This window comes from Ambystoma mexicanum, chromosome 8 (assembly GCF_040938575.1).
Source record: "Ambystoma mexicanum isolate Mex_15411 chromosome 8, UKY_AmexF1_1, whole genome shotgun sequence".
Lineage (NCBI taxonomy): Eukaryota > Metazoa > Chordata > Amphibia > Caudata > Ambystomatidae > Ambystoma > Ambystoma mexicanum.
In genome coordinates, this window is record NC_090929.1 from 170,196,307 (window position 1) to 170,210,457 (window position 14,151).

At 46.4% G+C, this 14,151-nt stretch overlaps 1 protein-coding gene across 1 annotated transcript in view; it reads right to left on the reverse strand.

The window, feature by feature from the left end:
- Positions 1–14,151, reverse strand: part of QSOX2 (quiescin sulfhydryl oxidase 2) — a 578,728-nt gene that overhangs the window by 327,781 nt on the left and 236,796 nt on the right. Inside the window, exon 4 of the mRNA XM_069609564.1 lies at positions 74–182. Within this exon, the coding sequence (XP_069465665.1) occupies positions 74–182 (109 nt within the window). The remainder of the gene's footprint in view (positions 1–73; positions 183–14,151) is intronic.

The following is a 14,151-nucleotide window of genomic DNA, read 5'->3' on the forward strand; positions in this document are numbered from 1 at the left end:
AGCATAAAACAGCCACTACGTTCATGGCCTTTTCACCGTACAATTTAACTGAAGGAAAAGTGAAGAGCCTCACCCAATAGGTTCCAATGGGGGGCAGGCAGGAGGTCGTTGATCTGGCATAGCATCTTGAAGAAAATCGATCATTATCTGTCTGAAAACTTCTATTTCTTGCTCTGTTCCAGCTGAAACAATATAAAGCACATAGTTAGGAATTTCACAATGATAATACAAATATGTGCTTCATAGTGGGTATTGTTAAAATGGAAGAATTACACCCCTCTGGGTTGCTTTCATACAACACACATCAGCATTAAGTAAATTATGAAAAAGAATGCTACCAGGCCAGTCGCTTACTGCCCCCTTCTGTCAATGGAGGCATTCCACATTTATCCACAATCGTCAATCATCTGCTCTCCAGTGGGGTACATGGTAAACATGTTGAATTTCCTCCAGTGTGCGTTCAACCAATGCTACACCAGCATTTTGCATTCCCTTTATAACACGAACATTAGCAAACATAGGCTTGAGGCACACACAGTTAGTGGAGGGTAGGGCTGGGCAATATAAGCCTCAGAAACCTTGATATATTTTCAAAAGCGATATAGGATTAGACAATATCGTTAACATCGAGGAGATATATGTATATATCTGTGACTCATTCAATTAAGAAGATAGACAAATCAATAGGACAAAATGTCACTTAATGCCTACTTCAGTGCATATAGGGATGTGTTTCCTACTTGCATTCTGTGTTAATATTGCCATTATTGTTCAGATTGTGTCCCTTTAAATCAATTGCAATTTAGGATGAGGTTAACTGACATTGTTAGAGTTGTGTTTTGCATTTACCGTTAGGTATTAGTACTGTTGGCATCTCAGAAGTAAGTGGCTTACAACTGAGCATCAGGGGTGGACTGAGAACCAGAAGAGGCTGTGGAAAAAGTTCTCAAAGTCGCCCCATAACACACTTTTTCAACAAGCCCAACCCTTTCCATATGAGAAAATGTGCAAATACCACACAAAAGAGTCCCAGCGTGCAGAGGCCTACCGGAAATGTTCAGAGTTCCCTAAAGGCCAGTTCACCCCTGCTGAGCATTTAACTCCCATAAACATCATAAAGATATAAATTGTATATCGTCATTCAGCCTAAAAAGAATGAGATATGACTTTTGGCCCATATTGCCCAGCCCTAGTGGAGGGTGCTGGTAATCAGTGGAGAATGTCCATCATGGACAGGACAAAAAATGTACACACTCCACTAGCCGTTTGCTAGTGATCACCGATTCTTGTTGAATAAGAAATGGTGTGCTGTGTGGATATAGAGAATTGAGGGGGCAAGTAACTGTATATGCCTGCCTGCCAATTAACAACTTATTTTTACCCCCGATTATCAATATTACTAGGCTTCCTGGCTACTAAAGAAAAATAAATATAATATGTCCTTCCATGCCATAATGTTTTCCTCCACCGATTTACACATTAGAAGGAGAGTACTTATGATATGATTTGATATGGCATTTGTAACGCGCCTATACACAAGTGTTTCAAGGCGCGACGAGGCAGGGAGGGGGGAACAAGGGGAAGACAGACAACGATCCTACTAGGCCAGGTGTCATTCAGAACGCGCAAGTGCAGGCGTAGGGGGAAGGGAAAAGTGCAAGGGGAAGTGCAGTACAAAGTAAGTAGAGTAAAAAAAAAAATGTACCTAACTATGCTACTGTCTTTTCAACAACGCAACAGCTGTGGTCCAGACTGGCAGAGCATTCTGGTGCGACAAAATCACTTAATGTGTGCATGCATAAATATGCAGAAATCACTCTGGATATGGCCCTTGGGTGTGGAAGGTTAGTAGAATTTGCAAATCTTCTGAAGAGAAGAGCAGATTGAAGTTTCACACATTTCTGTTTGCCAGACCTTTATCTCTTCAAAAAGAACCTGGATACCAAATCATAAAAATCAACCAAGACAAAAAAGTGGTTAATGGGCTCTTTTGGTGACCTAGACTTTAGAACATGTAATTACTGTACTAAAATATAAACAATTGTTAAGCCCTTCTTTTACCTACATATTCTGACCAGGTCGGATCATCTCCTTTTTCACCAGCACAAGAGGGTTCTCAGCCACCCAGGGTAGCCACGTTACCAGTGCTAAACAGTCCAGGCATACGCTTCCTAGTGGTGATATATGTGAAGCTAAGTCCCTCACTGAGGAGCATGTGGTACCCCTATGTGCTACCTCCTGTCTGATATCTCAATCCGTACATGCGGATTGGTGAAGAAAGCAAACATATGATCCCACCTCAAAGCTTTCATTATGAAAGGAAACACCTCACAGCCAGAGGACCGCTATTCCGCCAACATATCAGACCATATGTCCGAATTCCCCATCGGACTACTGGGAGACCAGAGGACAAAGAGAAAACAACAGTGATCAAGCAAGAGACCAGGGTGGAACAGTAGTTCACATCTTCGTTCACACAAGCTATGTTGGAGCCTAGAAAGAAGCAAGTCTCAGCAGGAGAATGCAAAGCCACTGGCATATCTAAAGATATGAAGATAAGAGCTATGATGAAGGGAAGCACCGAGGCCCATGCAGCGCAAGAGAGCATAGAATGCTGCAAGAGACCCAGAGTAGACAAAGTAACAGATCTTCCATCTACAATCAACATGGCTGCAGGCCACTTTACCAGGTCAGGGGCACACTGCACGAGCTGCTAATACATTACTGAACCAATGCAAGGGAGCATTATAAAGAGTTGCAACACTGAACCAGTCAAGACAGAGCAGAGAAAACCTGAAAGCACAGCACTCAAAAGAATGAGGAGGAAGAAGGCGAGGCAGAAGAGACAGAGGTAGTGGTGGAAGAAGACAATCAAGAATACAGAGCAAGGAAAACAGAAGCCAGAGAGGAGCAAGAGAGGCCAGGAAAAGAAGTGAAAGAAGCAAGACTACGGCAGCAGGTGTAACAGCTTCCCAGGACGGCTAGGAAGAGCTCTACAACTAGAAGTGGGCCAGGTATGGAGGTCCCTGAAATTTTGGAGAAGGCTAACCTCTTAAGTGTTGGGATACGGAGGAGAATTCTCAGGAGCTAGCGTCCCATGACAACCTAGACCCAATTGCAGATGTAAGAGCAGTATAACCCCACCTAAATTTCAAAGTGAAAGCAGAATTATAATCATTAGAGCAAAGAGTGGTAATCAAGAGTGATAGTTGGACGGGCACTTGTGAAGAATCTTGCAGTCATTGCTAATCCTGAGCCTAAAGTCTCCTCCTGTGTGGCCAGGGGAAGGCAGACACTACCTGATACTCGCCCTGGGTGTGGCATTCTGAGGGTGGATCAAGTGGTAAGAGATGGCTGTTGTGGAGCGGTGATGGCTCTGACAGGAGAGATGCAGTATTCTTCCCTTGACTTTGGAGAAGAAACCCTAATCCCATAATTTCAAATGGTCTGCTGTCATTCTTCAAAACCCTTTTGTTATAAGGTCTTAAAACCTACTTCTGCTAAACATCTTGAGCAGAAATGTATTGATCCTTCACAGATGTATAGTCGTTCTAAAAAATGCTTGACATCCGATATTTATGATGATTGTTACGGTGATAAAAGTGTTCAACAAAATAACTTAAAACACTATAGTGATCTCTTGGGCTCCAATTCCCAGAAATCATTATGTACTGGGACAAAGAAGAGGAGTAAGGAGTCAATGAGGACCAATAGTACTACCAAGAAGAACGCGTATAGTTGTAATCCAATCAATAAACGGAGCAATGTCAGTTAATCACCTGCAGGAAAAGGAAGGGTGAAGGAGAAGCTGGAGCAAGTTGCAAAGTATGCAGAGACTGGTTGGCTTTTTTGATTGATAATTACACGTCTAGCTCAACCAGCGGAAAATGCCACCCTATGTTTATTTTAGTAGGCATTGCATGTTCGTGGCCTCGCAGTGGATCAAATAATTTCTCGTAAAAATCTATCCACGCCTCCTCTGAAATCACATTTGTCAAGGAAGCTGAACGCAATACACCTCCCTCACTTAGCAGTTGCCATATAGATCTCATCTTTTTTTGACAGAGCAAATAGCATGACTTCAGCATCCTTCTGTAGGACAGCGGCTTATAGAGCTAACAAATGTTTATATTTCTTCTTTCTCTTTATCATCCCTTTTAAATGTCGTCCATCTCTCAGGCGGCTTATTAATTTCTGGTGTTTACACAGCAACTTTTTTCCAACTTGATTCTCTAAAAGCAAAGGGACATAATTTGAATACTCCCATCTTTCCAATTGGCTAGCATTATTTTTTGACAAAGATCTTATGTCTTGCAGCCTCAATCGTAGGCGAATTACTGCCTGCGTCGGTGCGACATTCATATGGCAGGTATTTTTTTTCAACTCACGCTTGTCCTCCCAAGTAAGTTTTGAAAGGGCATGATCACTCGTAACCTTTGGCAATAGTTCTAACAAGATAATGTTGTTAATAAACAAGCTAGACACGCCAAGACATAAGCCAAAACGCTGGAGTGGATGCCATTAGACCATGTCTTCCCCGCAGGGCAATCACCCTAGATTTGACCATTGTGAATGTGAAGGTCTCTAGCATTCATCAACTCCAGCCATTACGTCGCTCTAGTGTCTCTAGCATTTGGAAATCCCAACCCAGGATCTCTACGTTCCCATTGATCTTAATGCATGGGCAGTTCAAATGACCCCCCCAAAATGATAAAATGTAGTTTGTCCTGGATGGAAAATTTATCAGTGACGCCCGATTCCAATAGTTGTTCAGAATCAAGCCCCATCTGTCTTTGTAGGCCAGACCCTCTTTCATATTTCGACCTATAATTTGTAAAAAGTGGTTCGGGCATCAGAATTCGGGCATCAGAATTCAACCACACCTCAGCCCGCTCCCATTTTTCACCGGCGTAAGCGAGCCCGCCGAGCGGCGACCTCTGCCACCTCCATACGCCTCATCACATTATAACCAGATCACCTGAAAGTATGTCCACATCACTTGAAATGAGAAAACCCCCTCGTTTTCCAGAAGGCCCTCGGCCAAGAAGAGTCTTGTGGTTAATTAGAAGTCAATTGAGAAACTGAGGGATGCCCCAGACTCCAGGATGGAAATGTAGCTTTTGAGTTGACACGGTTGGTCCGTTGATCATTAGTTTATCCATGTCTGCACAATTAAATGTGACCACTTCAGTCTCCCCGTAGTGTCTTTCGCTTCTCACCTTAAAAAGATCTCATCATCACCCCACTGCTCAAAATTGCCCCCCACCCCTGTTAAAGTCTGACACATCCCGGAGGCCTTTTCCAACATAGCGGTATTGGGCTTAAGAGAAGGATTTCTTGTTAGCCGTTCTCTCAACTTGAATCCCATTGGGAGAAGCAGGTGGGCCACTTCCAATAGAGATGATCTGACTCAGTTTGTTCTTACATGTCAAATCATTTTGTCCACTCCACGTTTCTTGGGGGATCTCCACGATCCTAATATCCTACAACTGTAGAAATCTCAACAAGGGAATGTGATATAACAATCTCATAACATTAGAACAGTTAAAAATCAGGCCATCGACAGGCAGCAGCCGCTCCAAACTCAAATTGTGGTCCACCTTTTTAATTCTGTCGCACGTTGGCTGGATGCTCGTTTTGTCACAACTTCCAACATTTACAGGAGCCACCTTAATTCTTTACTGAGAGTCTCACTCTGAAGGGCAAACAGGTGAAACAGCTTTACTTGGATCCAAAGGGCGTAACTCTGCTCAACTCTCCATTTCACCAATGCCTCTTGCCATTTGTCTTCCAGGGTCAAAAACGGACAAAGTCTTTAACCAATTGTCTGTCGCCAGAAGTTTAGGTAAAAGGACTGAAGTCACTCTGTCCGTCTGAGATTCCAACTCTACAGTTAAGAAGTAATTTCACTAGATTAATGGCTGAGGCGGCCGGCGCCAAAAGCCCCTGCTCCTCCTCGCCAAACTCTCTGTCCTCGATCGAATAGGTGGAAAAGTTTAAATAGTCTGCATCTTCCCGGCCAAAGTTGGCTTCCGGCCATCCTGGGTCAGCAGACGGTCCATCCGATGGATCTCTCTCCAGTCTTTCCAACTCTCGACCAAGTACAAGCTGTTCTTTTTGCACAGGCACTCGAGACTGAGTATCTCGAGGGGTCGAGAGATTTCTTACGAAAGCTTGGGGAACAGAGATTTCCTGTTCTGAGGAGCAGGGAGATTTTTTGACTTTCCAACCTGAGGCACCTATTTGGTGATTGCTTTAATGGATTTTCTTTTTTTTTCTGAAATATGGAGAAGGGCTGCACAGCAGAACTTGTCAAACTGCTCGCCGTCCCAGAAGTGTCAGAAAGATTGGAATGCAAATCCAAAACCTATGCTTCTGAGACAGCAAGGCATTCTGTCTCAGCTCCAAAGGAATTACCCGCGGCATTGCGATGTGAACTGTTCAGAATTTCAGACTTTTCCACTTCCTGTGTCATGATCGTCTAGCCATTTCCTTTAGCTTTGACATTAGTCGGAACCTAGGAAGCATCCATACAACCATTAGCCAAATTGGCTGACAGGTTCGGACTCAAAGGGAAAGGTAACCCAGTGTTCCTGCTTTGAATCAGAGTCTTTAGCTGGAGCAATGCCAACAAAAAGCCCAAAGGGCACTTTTTGTCAGCCCTTTCCAGATGTAAGGTCTTTGAAGCTTCCTTTGTATCAGTTTCGCACACTCCGCCTCGTGGTTCACTCTGGTTTACAAAAATAAACAATTCAATATATATAATTGTGGAGTGGATTATGGCTAGGAGGGTGGCCTGATCTGAGTTGCATAGAGCTTCAAGAAAGGGGACAGCGAGATAGCTAGTGCCGCCATCACACTGCACTGATAGTTAAAGGCTGTAGAGTTCAAAACCTGGCTTGGTTCGCCCATGGGTTTAGGCGAAAAGACAGTCATCTAGTGAAGACGCCGTAGATAAGACATGCATTACTTACTGTAATAGCATTTCTGATGATTGTATCTGCTTAGATTCATATGCTGCGCATATAGCAGCAATGTCTGGTGTTAGGCTTTCCTGCTTCTTTAAGTATGTCCATGCATCTCTGAGGAAGTTGGAGGTGCCCGAACTATATGACTTCAGGAGCCAGGCCACTAAATTGAGAGTTTGCGGGTATGGATGGGCTGTTTCCCCCTTGCCCTACATTAGCATGTTGTATGGGCAAGGTAGTTTCATCGGAGAAGAGATTGACATCTCCATCAGATGGGAGAACCAGGGTTGGTGGGCCAACATTGGGGCTACCAATATCATAGTGACTGGTGCCTGGTGCATCTTGTGCACTATCTTGTTGAGTAGGGGAGTTGGGGGAGGGGGGGAAGCGTTAACTAATTTCCCTGACCATGTTATCCAGAGACCGTTCCCCTTGGAGCGGTTCTCAGGGTACCTGGAGGCGTAATCTGGGCATTGTGAGTTCTCCAGAGTTGCGAACAAGTCGATCTCTGGGAAGCCCGATTCTGCAAAAACATTGTATACTATGTCTTTGTGTAGTCGCCATTCCTAATCTGTGGGTAGTGGGAAGTCTCTGCTGAGTACGTCTGCCGGAAGATCGAGTTCCCCTGGAACATGTTGAGACAGGAGGAACATCTTGTGTTTGAGAGCCCACTTCCATATGTTCTGGGATAGTTTGGATTTTGGATAACCCCGGAGAGTGTGTCCCCCCCCCCGTTTGTTCAGGCAATACATGGCCGTGGTACTGTCTGTGAGGACTAGTACTGTCTTCCCCTGTACTTGTGTCTGAAAGGCCTTCAGGGCTTTGAACACTGCTAACCACTCCACCAGGTTTATGTGGTTGGATGCTATGCTACTGCTGGGGACCAAACGCTGTGCGCCGTCTGCTGAAGGAGGTGAGCCGCCCACCCCGTGAGAGATGCATCTGTTGTGAGAGTGGCTTCTACTGCGGGGGTGGTGAAGGTCTTCCCTTTCAAGGGGTTTTCCCCTCGACCACCACTGCAGGGAGAGAACGAGGGCCGGCGAGACAACCACTAGGTCGTCCCATTGTCCACTGGCCTGTCATCATTAGCTGCTGAGCCACTCTTGCATGGAGCGCATGCGCAATCGTGCATGTGGGACTAAATAAATGCAGGAGGCCATCATTCCTAACAATCGCGTGGCTTTGCGTACCATCACCTCTCGACTGGCTACATATTGAGGGATCTGAAACAGCACGTTTTGAACCCTTTCGTTGGAGGGGAAGACGAGGTTGTCTTCTGTCCGAATCAGAGCCCCCAGAAATTGTTTGACTTGGCTGGGGCCTAGGCTGGACGTCTCGTTTATTGAGAATCCCAGAATGAAGGGTAGATCTCTCGTCATCTGGGTGTTTGAAAGGCATGTTCCGTACAAATCCTCTGTTATGAGCCATTCGTCCAGGTAAGGATAAACTGGGATGGATTACCTGCGCAGGTGGGCCGCCGCTACTGCCAGCACCTTTGTAAACACTTGCTTTGGGGATGAGGCAATGCCGAGGGGAAGGACCTTGAACTGATAGTGCTTGTCCTCTATCATGAACCTTAGGTATTTTCTGTGCACTGGCAACATTGAAATATGAAAGTATGCATATTTCATGTACAATGTAATCCCCCTGTGTTAGTATAGAATGATTAACTCTTTACATTGTTATCATTCAAAACTTTTGTGGTTTGACAAATTTGTTCGCTGGGCGCACTTATAGCACAGGGCGCATGGTGAGATCCTATTTGGGTACAAGGAAGTACACTAAATAAATACTCTTGTTTACCTGTAAAACGGGGGCGACTTCGATTGTGCCCTTTTCCTGCAGGATCTCGACCTCTTGTAGTAGGATCTTCAGATGTTCTGGTGACAAACGCCTGGACTTTGGTGGTCGGTATCGAGGTGGTTGGCTGAACTTGATACAGTAACCGTGGGTGGCGGTCTTGAGCACCCACTGGTCTGTGGTAATACGTCCCCTGACCTGGGAGGTATGGGAGGGGACACGGATCAGCAAGTCATTTTTGATTGGAGGCTCGGGAGCCTCATGGGATGGTGGTTCTACCCCTTCCCTTTGCCACAGCACTGTCCTCTATTCTGATATAGGTTTGAGGCAGCTGACCCCTGTCCTGAGGACCATGCGTTTCCCGTTCCATACTGATTGTGTGGGGAACATGGGAAAGATTGTCTGCGAATGGAGGAGCGAGAGCCTCCACCTTGTTGTTGAAAAGGCCTTGGAGTTATCTGGTTTAATGACTTCAAAGTCTCATGTTCCTTCTTCGCAGTTTCTAGTGCCTCATCCACCGCTTTACCAAACACTGTTATGTTCCTCCACTGGTTTGTTAATGAGGGACGCCTGTGTTTCTGGTTTGAATCCCGAATATTTCAACCATGCATGCATCTTCAATAGGGTACCTTGGGCCAGTCTCTGCAGCATCTAGGGTATTCTTAAGAATATTATGATTCACCTGCCGCCCTTCCGACACAATTGCCAGCAGGCGTGACCGTGTTCGTTCAAGGACCTCTTGCAGGCCTTCCTGGAGCAGATTCCACTGAACGTCGCTGTAGCTGGCCAACAACGTAGTATTGTTGGCAATTCTAGTGGAATAGAAAGCCGTAGTAGTGACACGCTTCCCCGGGGCATACAAATGCTTGCATCTCTTGTCTGGTGGTGCCTTGCCCGTGGACAAGGGTACTCCGGCTCTTTTCCTAGTCGTAGTCACCACAAGAGAATCTGGGGTGGCATGTCCCCGAATGTAGAGTGGGTCTGTAGGTGAGGGGCGAAAAAGCTTCTCGACCCGTGGGTTCACAGCTCTTGTTTGCAATTGTGTCAGCAAAGAAGGGGTGATATGCTGTTCAATGGAGTTCAATAAAGGTATAGACTGACTTGCAGGTGGTTTCTCCTTCAGAATATCTTCCACAAAGTCGTTGCCTTGCAGTGTTTCTTGCGTGGTAATATGAAAATATTCTGCAGCTTTCTTCAGAATAGCATTGAACACCATCTAGTTATCTATGGGAAATGCCTGTCTTATAGGAGGAGATGCAGGAGGATCCAGACACATTGTGCATGGACCAGGGGTATTGGGCGGTGACAGTCATGGTGCATTATCCACTGGCTGCTCATCCCCCCCAATCTGGGGCCTCGTCAATAGGGTCCTCAAAAGGATCATCTTTCTGTACATAAGGGTCCTGAGACGCCTCCTCTGGTTCCGTCAGGTCAAACACCTCCTCACGAAGAGGGCAGGAGGTCCTTTGAAATTTAGATACAGAAGGGTATAGGTCCACCTCACTAGGACTTTTAGGTGTGCTAAATTTTTCTGAAAAGTCCACAAATTTTAAAAGTTTATTCATACACCCCTCCAACCTGTCTCTGGTCCATAAAGATGAGCCAGAATGGTCTGGAGTGGGGAAGGGCAGTTCTAGTGGGTCGGAGTGCTTAGGCCGATTAGATTTATCTGACAGTCTTAGCCAGGGGCTGGGGACCTTTAGAATAGTCTTCCTGCCTTTCTCTGCGTGTGGACGTGTCCCTCGACCTGTCTTTAGGACTATTTGCTGCCGAAACGATAGTCGTGACTCTCGCGGGTGGTTGGGGTATCAGGGAGGGATTTAGACTGTTCTAGCTGCTTCGCCATAGTCTTAGACGTTGCTGGAACTTTCTGCGTCAGCGCGCTCTTAAGAGGCATCTCGGCGCTCTTATGAACCTTGGTGCTGACGCCCTTGTCAGTGCAGTGCCCAGACGCATGCTGCCTAGGCGGTTGCGTGGAAGGCAGCCAACGCTGTGGATCGGCAGGTTCCGTCGAAGAAATTGCCGTATCCGTTGGTGCCTTTGACCGTACTGATGAGTCCATCAAGGCGGTTGGGGGGTGTGTTTACCTTTGGGAGTAGTGTGTGCCTCCCTTTCACTGGGGTGTACACTCCCCATAGCAGAACCTGTGGCCTGCCTGCCGTGGCCGGGAATGGACGACTCGGAGTGTGGCCACTCTGAAGATATGTCGATGGCATCCGTGTCGGATCCACGGCTGTCGCTAAATTCCTCATCACTCTCTGCGCCTGTGGCGGCAGGGGAGCTACCCTCGGCCTGCATCACTCGTTTAACTCACTGTTCTTTTATCATCTTAGGACAGAAGAGCTGGCAAGACCGACAGGACTCCTCGTGGTTATCTCGAGGTAGACCCTTATTGCACCTCCTGTGTGTGTCCTTCCAGGGATACTTGTCTTTACAAGAAGGGCAAAATTTAAAAAGGTGTGCTCTCCATAGCTCAGGTTTATAGCGACAGCAAAACTAGAAGGGAAAAGAGATGGGAGAAAGAAATACATTCTTGAAAAGAAAGAGCCCTGGACCATACTCTCCCTACTGTGTAGGCCTGGCCGGAGGGCCAAGGCCACACTGTCAACGGTCTCGACTGAAGCACCAGCCGTCGAAGTCTGGAGTTGTCTTCCGCGGTGGTAGATAAGTAGTCATCGCTGAAGGGGATGAATATATAAAGGACCCAAGGTCGTGGACAAAAAAAAATAATTTGCAATTTTACAAACTCTGCATGAGACGACCAGCTAGCTAGGTGGAGAAAAAGAATCTTAGGGACCTTGACCCGTGAGGAATTTTGGGTACATTAGACGTCACATTAGGGATAGTGTTACAGGCACGGCCATGTGGATGACCCCTTTCGATCCTCGAAAGACAAGATGAAATACTCTGCGATTACCACTAGATGTCGGACTATATGCACAGCATGCGATTATAAGCAGAGTCACGGGCAACAGAAATGTTATTACGGTAAGTAACGCATGTCTTCTGATGCTTGTGAATCTGCTTAGAGCCACATGCTGTGCATAGACTAGCGAGCAGTACCCAGAGTTGGAGGTGGGGTGTTAGAAGGAACAGTAGTAAAGAGATTTCTTAGTACTGCTTGTCCCACCTGAGAATCAGACCTAGAGTGATTATCTAGGCAGTAGTTGTTTGTAAAGGGGTGTATAGAACTCCAGGTTGCTGCTTTGCAAATAGACTCGAGAGGAACATTTGCAATGAATGATATGGAAGCCCCAGTGCTCCAAGTAGCGTATGCTTTAGGCTTGAAGGGCAGATCTCTCTTGGCAAGAGTGCAGCAGAGTGTGATGCAATTAACAATTCACTTTGAGATGGCTGACTTAGAGACAAGGTCCCCTTCTCTACCAGCCGCCACTGAAACGAAAAACTGATTCGTCTTTCTCAGTGGTTTCATTTTATCCAGAAAATATAGGATGGCTCTGCGCACATCAAGTGTGTGTAGGCTTCTTTCTGCCACATTAGTGTGGTTCTGGAAGAAGGCGGGTAGTTCTATTGATTGGTTCACATGGAACTTTGAAACAAGTTTAGGCGCAAACCTTGGGTGAGTGCGCAAAACCACCTTCTCTTTGTGAATTGTGACAAATGGGATCTAGAACTGAAAGGGCCTGTAATTCACTGACTCTTCTTATTGAAGTGACTACCAATAGGAAGGCGGTCTTGTAAGTGAGTGCTTTAAGGCTAGCCTTATGCATAGGTTCAAAGGGAGGTCCCATTAGTCTAGTTAATACCGCATTTAGTTCCCATCTGGGAGTTAGGTTTAAAATTGGGGGATGAAGTCTTTTAACTCCTTCCATAAATGCCTTGATTACTGGGATCTTCCATCACTACACTTTCTTTTGGGGTAGTGTAAGCTGAAAGTGCAGCTAGGTGGACCTTCAGGGAATTAAAACCCTGACCCGAGTCCATGTAGATGAGTCAGGTATATGACAATATGGGTTGGTGAGCAGTCTATGGGATTGATGCTCTTATGGCACCAGATAACGAAGCATTTGCATTTATTGGAATAGAAATGTATAGTGTTCGTCTTTCTAGCCTCTTTAAGAATTTCCATGCATCTCTGAGGAAGTTGGAGGTGCCCGAACTCTATGACTTCAGGAGCAGGCCACTAATTTGAGAGTTTGCGGGCATGGATGGAATGTTTCCCCCCTGTCTTGTGAGAGCATGTTGTATGGGCAAGGTAGCTTCACCGGAGGAGAGATTGACATCGCCATCAGATGGGAGAACCAGGGTTGGCGGGCCCACATATGGGCTACCAGAATCATTGTGACTGGTTCCTGTTGCATCTTGTGCACTATTTTGTTGAGTAGGGCAGTCGGGAGGGGAGGGGGGGAGCGTAGACACATTTCCCTGTCCATATTATCCAGAGACTGTTCCCCTTGGAGCGGTTCTGGGGGTACCTGGATGCGTAATCTGGGCATTGTGCGCTCTCCAGAGTTGCGAACAAGTCGATCTCTGGGAAGCCCCATTCCGCGAAGGTGATGGAGGCGATGTCTTCGTGTAATTGCCATTCGTACTCTGTGGTTAGATGGAAGTCTCTGCTGAGCACGTCTTTCAGAAGATTGAGTTCCCCTGGAACGTGTTGAGACAGGAGGAACATCTTGTGTTTGAGGGCCCACTTCCAAATGTTCTGGGACAGTTTGGATAGCCCTGCAGAGTGTGTGCCCCCGTTTGTTCAGGTAATACATGGTTGTGGTGCTGTCCGTGAGGACCGCTACCGTCTTCCCCTGTAGTTGTGTTTGGAAAGCCTTTAGGGCTTTGAACACTGCTAACAATTACAGTAGGTTTATGTGGTTAGATGCTACTGTTTGGGACAAAACACTGTGCGCCATGTGAAGCAGGTGAGTCCCCCACCCCGTCAGAGATGCGTCCATAGTGAGAGTGGCTTCTACTGCAGCGGTGGTGGTGGTGAAAGTTTTCTGCTTCAAGAGGTTTTCCCTCGACTACCATTGCAGAGGGAGAACGAGGGCTGCCGAAACAACCACTAGATCATCCCATTGTCCGCTGGCCCGACAACATTGGCTGTTGAGCCACTCTTGCATGGGGCGCATGCGCAAACGTACGTGTAGGACTAAGTAAATGCAGGAGGCCATCATCCCTAAAAGTTGCATGGCTTTGCATGCAGTCACCTAGCGACTGGTTACATAGTGAGGGATCTGGAACAGCATGTTTTGAACCATCTCGATGGAGTGGAAGACGAGGCCATCTTCTGTCTGAATTAGAGCCCCCAGAAATTGATTGATTAAGCCTGGGTCTAGACTGGACTTTTTCTCGTTTATTGAGAATCCCAGACTGAAGAGTAGATCTATCGTCTTTTGGGTGTTTGATAGGCATATTCCGTACACAT